At 43.1% G+C, this 14,874-nt stretch overlaps 1 protein-coding gene across 5 annotated transcripts in view; it reads right to left on the bottom strand.

Moving 5' to 3' along the window:
• The window catches only part of RTN4 (reticulon 4), a 65,838-nt gene that overhangs the window by 2,177 nt on the left and 48,787 nt on the right, over window positions 1–14,874 (bottom strand). For all 5 annotated transcript variants that reach the window (XM_063123811.1, XM_063123812.1, XM_063123813.1 and 2 more), the window contains 4 exons: window positions 14,383–14,521; window positions 2,502–2,571; window positions 1,175–1,221; window positions 405–463 (listed from right to left, as the gene is read on the bottom strand). In XM_063123811.1, coding sequence (XP_062979881.1) covers window positions 405–463; window positions 1,175–1,221; window positions 2,502–2,571; window positions 14,383–14,521 — 315 coding nt within the window. The remainder of the gene's footprint in view (window positions 1–404; window positions 464–1,174; window positions 1,222–2,501; window positions 2,572–14,382; window positions 14,522–14,874) is intronic.

Genomic DNA, 14,874 nt, shown 5'->3' with positions numbered 1-14,874 from the left:
TCTTTGCACACAGTTGGTTATTTTTGGTGACTGTAGTCCTCTGGCAAGAGTGACCAAAGCGGTGGCTGCCACTCTAGTCCAGCCAGCAGAACTCACAATGGTTGATGGGATACCAGCAGGAGGACTGAAAGGGGGAGAGAGGGCAGGGGATGTGCCAATCAAACACACTGTTGACTAATACTCAACTTGACGCTGGCCTTAATCCATGCCATGGTTGATTATAATCATGTCGTGTGGAAAGTAGCCCCTCGATAATCAACCGTGGAGTTAACATTTAACCCACCATTGACTACTGGGTTGTCCAAATACAGCCATTCTTGCTTGTTTTTTGCAGTGTTCTTTCACAACGCTATTAAAGACATCCATTTTTAAAAAAAAATATCTTCAAATTTCAGTACACTTACTTTTCCGCTGCATCTTTAACATTCTTGTTCACAAGTCCCACGTAATGGTCAATTTGAGCCTGAATTGAAAAAGCGAAGAATGATTTACCACTCCAATGAGTTTTGAATTGCCATGTATTAACACTTACGTTGTCTCTCGCTATGACGTTTTAATGGCTGGGGGTGGGGCGGGGGAGATACTAAACAAACAAACAAAAATTCCTATTCCATCAGGACTTTTGGTATCCTATCACGCTATATCTATTTCAGAAGTGTGCAAGGTTTTTGTTTTTAAAGTATATTGTTCCGTATAAGACGGTTTTAGTTTTATGATGAGACAGCATTGTGTGCCTGCTAGATGTAAAAATAAAATATAAATTTGAAGCCAGTGCTAGGAAGAGTAGGCATTATATGTGGGACGAAAGCCATTTTCTGCTTACTTTGAACGGTGTGGTTTTGCTAGCCCATTCTCTGAAAGCTTCAGCCTTCCCCACTGCAATCTAGCGCTCTGCCTTGCAAAGTCCTTGAAGCAGGTCATTTGGAGTTGATCAGCTCCAAACTAGTTTCCCAACCAAGAAGTCTTGCCAAGCCAGCTTAAGAGGAACACCCTCTACGCTTACCTAACCCTTGTTGAGCACTAGAACATCAGCAAGAACTAAGTAGATCAACAGGAGGAAGGAAGGATTTGTGTTCTGCACGGCTCTCTCAGTCTTACCATTATTATTTTTAATATCTCAATTAAACATCTCATCTTTGCCAAACTTTCAGAAAATGCCATACTGTACACTCACCTGGTGCTTTTCATAAATAACAGGAATACTGAAGAGGGAAACCAGAGCTGGAAAAACAACAACAGATTTAAGTCTAGAAACATGCAGAGATGCTGAAAATTTTTGAATGGGCACGTAAGATGTGTTGATCTGTGTGTGTTTCCCCCCTAAAAAGTATGTGACCATTGCAAATAAAATAAACCTTGCAACAGGCAGGAGAATCCACCACCTACAGACCCAATACACAATGTCCACAAAGAAGCAGTGAGAAAAAGCTACAGGGCCTATAATCCTAAACTGAAGAAGCAAAGCAAGGCCATATGTCAACAAGACGTCCATGTAGAAGAAAGCCTTCTGAGCTATCGAGCCTTGAAATAAGACTAATCATGGCTCCTACCATTGGGATACAAAGTCAATCACTACGCTCAAGTCAAAAGCAATTGGTATATTTTTATTTTATTTATTATTGCATTTAGATCCCGCCTTTTTCCCCCCTCCAAGGAACCCAAGGCGGTGTACATAATCCTCCTCCTCCATTTTATCCTTACAACAACAACCCTGTGAGGTAGGCTGGGCTGAAAGGTTGTGACTAGCCCAAAGTCACCTAGTGGGCTTCCATGGATGAGCGGAGACTAGAACCCGGATCTCCTGACTTCCAGTCCAACACTTTAGCCACTACACCACACTGGCTCTCTGGAGCCACCGTTGGAGTCAGCACCTTCTCTATCACGCATGCGTGTCATCCTCTCCCTGCCCTTAAGACAGGATTCTTGTCCAGCCACATGGCTGAATTCCAATTTTGTAGAAATTCAGGGGCCACATTCCAGTGATGGGCAGGACTGAAGGCAAAAGGGGTTGATCCAAAATACCCAAAATATCAGTATATTTTAGCCTAAAACTCTTCATGACAGTAAGATGAGGTGGAAACTATACAAAAGTCAGGAAACCACCAATGGTCAGGGGAAAGGGGTGTGGCATACGGGAAACCCAGGAGGTCCAGATTGGGTTGCCCAGAGGGCCAGATGGGGACCCCAAGCCTAAAATGCCCTAAGATTAACTTGTTCAATTTCTAAACTTTCTCCAGCACTCCTTTGCCACTTTTGTTTCTCTTTTCCAGCCTCCCCCAAACTGGTGCTTCCCAAATGTTCAGGGCGACAGCTCCTAGCATTCCTGATCATTGGCCAAAACATTTCTAAAGCACCAGGCTGGAGATGGCTGCTCTATTCCAACACTCCTATGTTATACCGACTTAGCAACAAGGATGCTAAAACAAAAATCAGTGCTTTCTCATCATTTCTCAAGAATGTTTTGGATATTGTTTAGTGCAATCTAAAAAGGACCAACTTACCCAGTATCAGCAATGTCAGACCATTGAACAAGGCACCAACATAGGTGAACACCCACATCAACACTGCAAACTGAAAGAAAACGAGAAAGCAGAATGAGAATGCAGGAAGTGGAACTTCTAATTAGAACTGGAGCATGCATTACTATCAACATTGGTAGCTGACATGTGGAGAATCTCCACGCTCCTTATCTACGTATCTAGCTGCTACCAGAAGGGGCATGGAGTTTCCCCATCTGGGATCCACGGCAAACCATTCTAAAGTGCTGTGCTATGAAGTGGAAAAACCCACCACGGGATGTCATTTCCAGCATCATCCCCATGGCAATGGCAATTTGTTCTGACTCTTAGAGATGGACTTCATCAAAATGACTTCTCTGAAGGCAATGTGGAAAGATCAAGTAGCAAAAAGGTAACACTTCAATCTCAGTATGTCAGAGATAATTATAGCCAAATGGACTTGTAATGGGATCTCCAGCCTTTAACTCTGAGGTCCCCAGTCAGTATTCCAGCCAAGTCAAGGATGACGAAAGGCTCAGAGCATTTTAAATCTTCTCCGTGGTTCAGGTGGTCATTTCCACCCAAAACAAGTTCAAGTACTAGAGTAGTGAAAGAGAACCAGGGAGGCAGTCAGAATTGGGCCCAATTTCCATGCTATTTTGATATGGTTAAGGTCACCCTGAGCTGTTCAAAATCACATGGGGAGTGTTTCATTAGCAGATACCTTCCAAGCAGCAAGTACTGGTATACATTACAAAGAAGAAAATCACCCCAAGCATGAATTTGCTGTGCTGTGATAAATACTAGCTCTGATTATTATGGCCTTGTAAATTAAAGGGTCTTTATTTTAAAAGAAGTATTTATTTAACTTATTTAACATTATTGCAAAACCTTCTCAAAGCAGCTCCTCACACATTGCACCCTCAGTAACCTGAGCAACTCCTCTGCAACTCCTCCAGGCATGTGCATGTGCTTCTGCACATGCTCCACTGCAGTCTCCTCTCCAGGGCTCCTCTTCCCAGACAAGTCAACCCCTCCGATGGCAGGACAGTCCTCAGTACTCTTTTGGCTTCCTGTGACTTGGAGGGGCTGAACACGCCTTAGGAATAAAATAGCTCTGCATGATCTTTACGGAAGCTGAGCTCAGGGCTGTCAATATACACTGGTCCATATATCAAGTCAAGCTCCAGTCCATCTAGCCCAGAAGCTCCACAGGATCTGGAACCTCTCTCAGTCCTGCTAAGCGAAATCCTCTCACTTGAGACTCCCAGGGGGACTGTGCATGCTCTACGGCAGTGGTTCTCAACCTTCCTAATGCCACGACCCTTTAATACAGTTCCTCATGTTGTGGTGACCCCCAACCATAAAATTATTTTCGTTCTTCCCTACACGATCCATTGTCATGGGATGGTTTGCTAATGAAAATAATACATAACAATAGCTTTAATAATACAAAAGATGATACATGACATAGTTCAGTCAATACAGTTTCCTAAGACCATCGGAAATATGCGTTTTCCGATGGTCTTAGGCGACCCCTGTGAAAGGGTCATTCGACCCCCAAAGGGGTCCTGACCCACAGGTTGAGAACCACTGCTCTACGGCCTCTCTCAGCCAGCCTGAAGGAGCCAGCGGCTCTTTAAGACTAGAAAGGAGAAAAGAGGTTCTCCTGCTGATTGGGAGGCAAATATTTTACCTTCCCTAAGTAACTAGTGCTTAACTAGTCTGCAAGTCTGAAACCCTAACCTCAGGAAACTGACAAGCGAGGACGACAAAGAAGAAGAGAATCAGCTTGTAGCATGGGAAATGGAGATGCAGACCAACATATACCAAGATCTGTAAACTCAGAATCCTCCTGGCCCACAGAGAAGATTTCAGAAGAGATCAGACAACCTCCTTTCCAAGTAAGGGCGAACTGGGGGAAGGGGCGGTGGCGTGGACAGAAACCTGATGGGAGTTCTTAATTACCAGTGTGTCAGTTTCCAGCACAGCTGGTTCCCACTGCTAAAAATTCAGTAGGGGAAGGGCTCTCCAATCAAAATGACCAAGAGCACGTTTGCACAATCCTTCGTTTAAAGTATTTATGCCCTGATTTTTTTACGGATTAAGCAGCTTGCAAGCCTTTACAATGTAACAGAAGAAACTTTAGGGTGGAATTCAATAGTCTCATTCCATAGTCAGAAATGCTTCCATCACCTGCAGCCCTCCAGGCGAGATGGAGATTTGCACAATCACAAAATAGATTTGCCAAGGGAAAATGACAAAGAAGTTGTTGTGCAGGGGCCTTTCCTCTAATCAGTCAAATATTCTCACCCTTAGAATAACAGGCATGAATGCCAGCTTAAGAAGGAGCACAGGGATGTTAAGGTTAGGACAGAAGTGGCCAACTCTGGAGGTTTGGGGAGGCCCTCTAAGAACCCTGTGGGAGCCACAACCCTCTTCACTACCCATTTCCCAGCAGAATCTCTGGGGTTTGGGCAGTGTGTAGGCAACAACCGGGCTGGGGGGTGGGCAGGGCACAAATCGCCATGGTGAGCCACCTGTGGCTGTAAGACGCATGTTGCCCATCCCTGCATAGCATCTAAGCTAAGAAGCTTCACACTTGAAGAAAGCACACTTAACCAACCATTTAGCAGGTCATTTTTAAAGCAGGGTCGCATTTATAATTTCCAACCCATTTTGAAAATTCTGTATCAACCAGGTCTCCTTGCCAGCTAGAATTTAATCTAAGGGAGAAGTTTATATGTTCAGTTGAAATAATATTTACCTAGAGCATAGTCAGAAGGCACAAGATGCAGCCACCCTGCTGAATCTATGCAGGACTGGATCTGGTGAGTGCCTGGATGGGAGACCACTTGGGAAACCACCCCTCTCCCTGCCCCATCTCTGGGCCTGTTCAGAAGACACCTTAAACCACGCCTTTAACAATGGTGAATAAAGCTTGAACCCTATGGTTAAAGCCGTGGTTTAAGGTGTCTTCTGTTGCCTTGAGGGCTGAATGGAAGAAAGCTGGGATATAAATGTACTAAATGAATGAAAGTGTTATCGTACCCCAGCCTGTCAATGATCTAAGAGGAGATGATTCACCCTATCTCTTCGGGGAAAGCAAGTTTCATAGGGTTCACAGGTCTGCAGATAAACATGCACAGCAGCCCTATACTTTGACCTGGCAAGTACAACACAGCAGGAAGGCAAGTCACTGTTGCAATTGTAGCAGCCTTGGGGAGGAGAGGCCTTAGCTAGACCTAAGGTTTATCCCAGGATCGTCCCGTGGTCATCCCAGTGCATCTAAATGACACACAGGGGATCCCGGGAACAGGCAGGGACAACCCTGGGATAAACCTTAGGTCTAGCTAAGGCCTGAGACTCATCACAATGTCATACAAGAAACACACACACACCAGCCGAAGCTCAGTGTGATAGAGCACCTGCTTTGCATGTAGAAGGTCTCAGGTTCAATCCCCAGCTTCTCCAGATAGGGTGAGGAAAAATCCTACCTGAAGCCCTGGAGAGCCGCTGTTGCCAGTCAGTGTTGACAATCCTGGGCTGGACCAATCCTGGTCCATCAGACCATTTGGTATAAGGCAGCTTCCTATGTTTCTATCCGTGGCTCATTCTGTTAGCTACTATAGAGGCAGTCAAAATTTGTGGACCACTATCCACAAGCCCGTTTTATAAGATAACTGTACTTGTCACATGGACAACAAAATCTCATGCAGTCCAAAGAAGCTATTTAAGCACGTGTAAAAATCTCGTAATTAGCTGAGGGCCTCGTTTTCTGCTATTACAATTAAGTTGAAGGCTACTTTTAAAAATCAAATAGCAACTTTGCCTTGTCAGTGCCAAAGAGAAAGGATCTCCCACCATCTACCTATCTAAGTTGCTCCTTTGTATCACAGCCCACCTAAGCAAGAACTGCACACTATCAGCTCTAATCACAACTGTGGATATTCCTCCAATGCGGTTCAAGTACAGAAAAAGTCCAGAATGTGGTACTGGGCACAGGATTCACGTTACTGAGAATCCTGTTCTCTCAACTCCTCCCACCCGCTGTTCCTGCCACTTTTTAAAAGAATGAGTATCTGGACTTTATGGCTATAAAGATACGCTTGAAAGTCTGTCGGCCATGGGTGAAGCCTTAGACGACACGTGGATTGCTGAAGACGATTAATGATGGCCAGAGACTGGGGATTGAGCATCCTGCATAGCTCTTTGCAGCTCTGATGACTAAGGCCCCAATCCAGATAGTATCTCAAACCATGATATGTATTAACCAGAGCTGAGAACCCAAATCATAGTTTGAGCTTCCAAAGACACAACAGGCAAGCCACGATTCAGAGATGCTTAACTGATTCCCCCCCCACCCCCATCCTCTCAATACTTGGGTTAATAAATACATCCCTGTCGCCATGGAGCAGCAGCCTCCTGAGCAGAAATGATGGGTGTAACTATGGTTTGTGAATTTGGACATCACATCAAACCACAATTAGGAAAGATATGGTTTGTTAACCCACTTCTTCAAGATGTGGTTTTAAATTCTGGCTTTTCCAGCTGATTGAATTTTTTTTTAAAAAAATAAAAAAATCAGACATCTTAGCAGGCCACGGCTAAGCATCCTTGGGCTCAACTCAGACATGTTGTGACACTATGCTTAACAGCAAATGATTAAAGTAGTTTTTTAAAAAAATATAGAAATGAAGATTATGAAATCTTGTCTTGGTACAAAGTTCTCACTTATTTTGTAACACAGAGTAAGTACAAGGCACCACCAGAAAGCTCAAGAAAAAAGAAAATGCAACAGAAGACTCCTTATGACATGTATACTATGTTATGAGGTCCACAGCTGTTCTGTATGTTCCAGAGGGATAGCTATGTTACTATGTTAATCTGTAGCAGAAAAAACAACAGGGAGTCTTGTGGCATCTTACAGACCAACAAGTTTCTCATGACATACTTTTTTTGTGGACCCATGAATTCACTTCGCCAGATGGAAGTTCTTATATAGCCCCTGACATGACCAGGAAATGCAACGTGTTCATATTTTCCAGCATTTGCTGATGTATAAGCTTGCCTTTTCCTGAAAAGAGATGGAAACTTCCCTTTTTCCTTTGATTCATGGCTGCTTGTCACACTGGCTTTTGAGAGCCATTGACGTCTTTGTTTTTAAAATCAGCCCCTCTTTTGGCAACTGAATTCATGTCTTGAATATACAGCAATACCTAAATAGAAGGAGGTGGTGGTTGGAAATACGAAAAACAAAGTTGGGGTAAACTTTGTGAGTAATGGTTACTTTATATATATTTTTATGTTCTATAGCGTGTTCCCGAGGAAGCAGTCTAATATACCAGACTCCTGTTGCTATTGAGTTTTGAGTATTGAATTTTTCACGCTGCAAAATTGTTTTGTTATTGAATAATTACACACTGCAAAACTGTTGTTATTGAATTGTCTCTTGTTACAAAACTGTTTTTGTTATTGAATGATTACCAAACATTGTATAATTGGTTTCAATGTACTTTATTGTTAGCATTATTTGAGGCCACCAGTGAGGGAGGAAGCAGCAGCCAGGCACCTCTCCACCGTGCCTGGGTCCAGCTCCATCTGAAAGACCCCCTCCCTCCTGCTGCCAACTGTCAACTGTAACTGCTGAACTTTGCAATTAAGATTGTAGTGCCTGAATTTGCTTTCCTTTCCCCCCTCCTCCTCCTCCCTCCCAATCCCCTTTCCTTTTGTGTCATGTCTTTTAGATTGTAAGCCTGTGGGCAGGGACTGTCAAGAAATACTTTTGTAAGCCGCCATGAGAGCCTTTTGTGGCTGAATGGCGGCATAAAAATGCTTAAATAAAATAAATAAATAAATTATTTACACACATGCTACACGCCACTTATATGTGTATGTACTTACAGATTTGTGAAATAGAATTGGGGCAGTGTAACGTAACTTCCCAATGAGAACAAGATATATACATTTATTTAAACAGTTTTTGTGACTATTTGTTTTTCTTGCTTGTGGCTGAATATAAGCAAACCAAGACAAAGCCATAAAAACAGGTCTGTCCCAGCAGCTTTGGGGCTTGTCTCAGATCCAGCGTCAGGAATTTGCATCATCTCAGATAAGAGACACACCTCTCTTTCCAAGCAAAAGACAATTTCTTTTTTTTTATAAGTTATAAGCCTAAGAATTATTCTTAGATATGACAGTATGCATCTTAGAGGAAGATCGGCTCATCGGATGGGCTCCAGTACCTGAGCTTATGACAACCTAGCAGTTACTTGGGATCTGCAATTGTGCCATAAATTAATCCCCCAAATACTCACAGTCTACATACTTCAACTTAGTGCCCCAATCTGCACATTACTGCAATGTTTGAGCAACTGCTCCCCTGTGGCTGCTTCCCACGCCACTCCAGTAAGAGACATACATTCATGTGAAAGAACAGCATATGGTTCATCCTGCCCGCATAGTTCTCCCATATAGTTAACTGAGCACATATCAAGCACCCATGGGAAGCAGACCCCACACTGCTGTAGTAATGTTCCAATCAAGCTTTATTCATGTTGGGTTCAATGGCATTAAACCAATATCTGATCTGTAGATCATACCCTAAGTGACCCCTGGTATATTTAGCAACAGTACCTTTCAATTCAAACTATCGTTGAAAAGCCGACCTCTTCACACAGTTTAAAAACACTAAGATAGAACACACACACAAGTCTTCTGGCACCTGAATTACTAAGATTGATTGTGTCACATGTTTTCGTCACATGCAATTGCAATTCAAGACAGCTCATCCTTTACCAACCTGATGCCCTCTAGCATGCTGCCTAGATAGGATAGGAGCTGCAGTTCAATGTGTCTGGAGGATCCCAGGTTAGGGAAAGCTCTCTTATGTCTACAATAAATCTGTTAGCCTTTAAGGTGCCGTGGGATGACATTGTTTTTGCTGCAAAAGAGTAAAAGAAATACCCCTCTGAAAACAGAACAGGACTCTGCTGGCATGATTTATTTACAGCTTATTAGGAACTGCCATCCAAAGATCGACCTCATCTGTGAAATTGTTATATGTCCAAGTGGCGTAAGGGTTATTCCACTCTGGATATATTTGTGTATCAGTGGGAGTAAGACACACGTCTAGTGTTGGCTACAGCAGATCTTGCTAAAGTCATAATATGACTAACCCCTCTGCAGCAGCTTGCAAATTCAGCAAGCTCCCTGCTCCTCAAAATGCAGGGTGCTGGGGATAGTTGTTATGCGAACTTTGGCAAAGAAACCCCCTCACAGCATAGCTGGGAATCCCTGCAATCTCCACCACCAAGCAAAGATTCTCGGGCAGCTGTTGAATTGTGCCTTCAACGCGTGAGGCTGGCATCGTTCAGGGCCTCTGGGTTTCCCAGTCTAGGGAATGCAGACACTCATTCTCCATTAACAATACAGCAGCTAGAATTTGCCATATAAACTGACTGCAGGCATTTCCCAGGTTAAACCACAGTGGAAAGTGATGCTAGAGGGATGATAAACTGCAGAGAAAATCAATCCCGAACCATCAAACATCTCAACACACTTCAGGCTATGAAACTCTTCTTCAAGGTTCTCCCCTTCTGAAATAAGAACTTTAACAAGAGACTTGGCCTCAAAAAGACTCTAAAGCTGTCCATATTGTGTTTATTGTAGGAATGAGCAGCTGGGCATAATCTGGGCCCCAGACATAAGAGGTTTATACAATTATAAATGGTGTGGAGAAAATTGGGTACAGAATGGTTTGCTCCTTCTCACAATATAGAATCCAGAGTCACCAAAGGAAACTGATAGTCAGTAAAGGTTCAGGGTTGAAAGAAGAGAGAATTACATCTCACTATACATAATTATCATATGGAATTCACTGCTGTAAAACACAATGATGGCCAATGGCTTTAAAGGGGGATTAGATAAATTAGCAGAGGATATGTCCATTTGATGCAGGCAAAAATAGGGCTCTGCTGTCCCACCATGGTGCTTTTGGCTTCGGCCCATGGTTTTCCTCCTTGACCCTGCCCCTCCTCTTCCTCTCCCGCAAGTTTTGCAATGCTGAATTGAGGTACCCCCAAGCGTTTCCATCCAGTGTCACTCTGCACCCACCATTCCAGCCAGGAAAGGCCAAAGCACAACACTATGCACAACAACTCCCCAGTCACTTGCAGTGAGATGGAGGTGGGGGAGGCGACATACACACACACACACACACACACACACACACACACACACACACACACGTGGCTGCCAAAAGATTACTCCTGAGTGAACGTAGCCCTTAACTGAGAAGCCATTCCCCGACGGATGTCTAATGCCTATTAACATGACAGCCAAACGAAAACTCCATGTTCAGAAGCAATATACCCGGGAATATCAGAAGTTGGGGGACCAACTGTTGTCTTCAAGCTTTGCTAGTGGTTTTCCCAGAAACATTTTGTTGGCCAATGTGGAAACAAGACATTGGACTGGACAGATTTTTGTACTGGTGTAGCAGGAAAAGCCCAAAGGTGCTGATAAAGAGTTTGTCTTATTCAAACTCATTTCTACTTCCACAGATTCCTTCTCAGTATCTTATCTTATAATGTTGAACGCTGGTAAGAGCATTCAGCAGAGCAAGACAAGACACTGACCCAGTTCACACAATCAAAACAAGCCACGGTCGCTTGTTGTGAGCTGCAACCACGTGCTGGGTATAATTTACATAACCACCACTCAGGCACAAGTTGTTGTGTCATCTGAACCCAGACAACATGGTTATGTGAGGGTTGTTTAACCTTCCAACAACCCATGGACTATTTAACCCATTTTACAAGTAACATCCAGCACATGCCAGAACACACTGCAGCTGGCATGTGATTGAGCAAACTGGAACACTGACTTGTTCCCAACTAAGAAACCTCAGCAAAAGTACAAAGTCAGAGAGTTGAAATTTCAGCAACCAAAAGTCACCAGCTATACAAAGTCAATAAAGCAAAACAGAGATAGCCATCAGTCAATGATTAGCAAGAGTGTCAGGCAGTGACTGAGGCTCTCTGATAAGGAGATAGTTGGATCCTTCAGCTATGCCAAATCCAGGACAGTTGAAGATAGTCATAGAAGTGTTTCGATGGAAACTGGAAAACTTTGCTCAGATCACTGTCAATCACCTTAACTGATTGTTAAGGTGCTACCTCTCAGGTGGAATGCAAAAGGGCATTTTTGCAGATGGAAAAACCAAGGCCAACCATACATTGCCCCTAATAGCTGTAACTGAAGAATTCCCTTTAACCTCCCTCTTGGGATGGTGCCCAAGCCCAGAAGCCCAAAATACCACACAATGAGATGCATGTGCTTTTATTTTCCTAGGGAGCAAAAATTCTCAAGTTCCTCAGTTTGGCCTCACCTTCTCTCCTATGTGACTTCTACAGCTCCAGCAATTTTCTTTATTTCACTCTGCTGTAGGGGCCCACAAATGAGCTTGCCACTGTTAAACACACATTTTGTTCTGGAGAGACTCTTTATCCTTCTCCAGGGTCATCTTACTGTGTTTCAGACTTTTCTGAGGCTCAATATGAGAAGTGTGTGCTTCTGCTCTGCTGTGGACATCACTGAATAAACAAATACTTAATGGATGTGTACACTATAATTGGTTTTTAGAGTACATTTTAAATCCAAGTATCCATTTTTTTCCAGACCGTTTCCTTAGAGTCCTATATGAAGAAACCATTCAGTTGACAAATGAATGGATAAGGTCTAGTTATCATTAACGTACTCAATCTGTGTCTGGGTTATACTATTTCAGATTGCAGCTTGGGGATTTGCATGATCAAATGCTCATCCATGCTTAAAACTACCCTATTTCTTCGATTCTAAGACACACTTTTTCCCCATATAAACATCTCTAAAAATGGGGTGCATCTTAGAATCGCGGGTGTGTCTTAGTGGGTTTTTTTCTGTTGGTGGTACTGAAATTAGTGTGCGTCTTACAATCGATGGCGTCTTACAATCGAAGAAATACGGTAGTATCTGTCCAATATGCTAGTTTACTCCTGTGGCAGGTAGTCTACCTTAGCAAGAATTAAGCCCAATATGGATTTTGAAGAACTTTTAAGTCCATAAAAGAATAAAATGTATTGCACAAACATGGGATGAGTCATTTGATCCATGTCTGTAGCTTATCAAAACAGAGTTTCTACCTTGGCTTTGCCAAGCTAGAAACTTTTCCATCTACAACCACTAGCATTTTAAACCTTGCCAACTTTAAAATCAAAGATGTTACAAAATAGCTTGCTCCTAGTCTGAATATATGATGAAGAGACTAAATATTAAGTATCCTAACTCCACAGCCCTTCAATACAAGCTACATTACTCTACCACTGACCAAGATTTTCAACATTAAAAAGTATCCAAGCATTATTTTGTTTCAGAGGCGCTTCTCCCTCGTGCTACACATCATATAAGCCTACATGGTTATATAAGTTTGGAAGCTTTCAAAATCAGCAGATAAAGAATTCAAAGAGCTGGAAATGCAATGGGGACTAGACACTAGCCTAAGGCAAGAACAAAGAACTTACTGACAATCAAATATAATTTTTCACAGCAACTGATTCTCCCCCCTTTGCTGCACAGTTCAATTGAATCCAAGCCTTTCCTCCAACTAAGAAGAGTTTGAATAAAATGAATCTTTACTTAAACAAAATCACTAAATACCAACAATAACAAAAAGACCCATGAGAAAGTGCATCAGTAATGAATGTCACTGATTTGTGCAACCGCCACCAAAAGGATTTGCAAAATGTTTTCCAAATGTTGCATTTCACCAAGATGATGGCCTATGAGATGAGCCAAACTTCACAGCTCATAGAGACTATGCATGGGAGAAATGGGAGGGAGGGGGTGTTCAGATGATCACAGGGTGAAAGAAGCCATTGTGGCTCCTCTCCCCGCCCCGACAATTTGCTTAATTACCCACGATGCAGTGTGGATTGCCGTGTTCAAACTAAGCATGGCACACAGCAGGGGTAGCTTCTTAGCAATACAAACCCTATTACAAGCCATGAGTTGTGGCATAGGTAAGAAGCCACCCCCACCACACCAGGTTTGGATGACAGAGCAACCTGTGGTGCATCATGGGTATGCAAATAGCAGTCGCATGCACAACATACATGGGGCGGGGAGATAACCCAGGATGGTTTCCTTTACGTCTGTGATAATCTGAAGAGAGAGAGAGGGAGGGAGGGAGAGCACACACATCTTGCTATCAGATATCCACGCACGCTCATAATATTTGCATGGGGTTACACTTATAAAATGCAATGCATGTAGACCCAGATCACGTGGTTGATTACCAGGTTGGAGGTGAGATATGAAAACACTGCACCAACATGAGATGAGAGATATGAAGGGAAACACACACACCCCTCTCTCTCTCTCTCACACACACACACACACCATCAACAAACCCAACTATATTTACACTTTCACATGCCACACTATCTTTTGTGGTATGTACTCCCCACCTTACAGTATAGCCACTGGTGGTATCATCTGCGTATGAATTTATCAACTCTTAGCAGCAAGCTAACTCTAAAGCAGCACATTTCAAATATATCTGCACAATAAAGAATGGGAATCATTACTGGGAATGACTGCCAACAATTATGCTACAGGGCGACTGAAGTCAAAATAGGTCCAATCTCTCCAGTGGTCGTTCAGACCTCTAAAACCAGTATAGCCACATCCCTGCCGAGTTTACATACTTTTCTTCCATTTGGCAATCACCAGATAGTTCCTCTGGCCAATCTGGATGCAATTCCCTTGCTTACTGCTAGCCACACACACACATGTTTATGCCAATATTTACATATTCTAGAAAGGTTGAATGGAAGCCTCTTACCTTTAGAGAATCCACCAAGTCGTCCACTAGGAAGAGACGCCTGAGCTCCTTAACTGTGTTGTTGAGGTGGCCAAGCACAACATGACTGTATTTTTGGACAAGCTCCTCAGACACAGCGACATCTTTATCCAAGTAAGCCCTGAAAGGGGAAGAGTGCAATTTGTGAGACATCGCTTGGCAGCCAGAGCTGTTCAAGCTCTTCAAATTGGAAACAACCGGGAAAGGTCACAGTACCCAAGAATCGTATGAATGGACAAGCCCTACGCACAGGGACTTCACTAAAGTATCCATAGCAGTAAAGTTGCAGCACTTTAAAGCTCAGTCTCTTCCAAAGAACTGGTGCAATCAATTAAGTAAACTCCACTTCAATGGTAGAAACAAAGCATGGCCATTTAAAGCTGACTAGCAAAGGGCAAGCAAATAAATCTTGGCAATGGAAATCAAGTGCCTTTTTGGCTAGCTACAGCTAGAGAAGAGGTTCCACCCAGCCAA

Source organism: Elgaria multicarinata, chromosome 4 (assembly GCF_023053635.1).
Source record: "Elgaria multicarinata webbii isolate HBS135686 ecotype San Diego chromosome 4, rElgMul1.1.pri, whole genome shotgun sequence".
NCBI lineage: Eukaryota > Metazoa > Chordata > Lepidosauria > Squamata > Anguidae > Elgaria > Elgaria multicarinata.
Note: the sequence above shows the minus strand (reverse complement) of the source record. Positions and strands in the feature narration are given on the sequence as shown.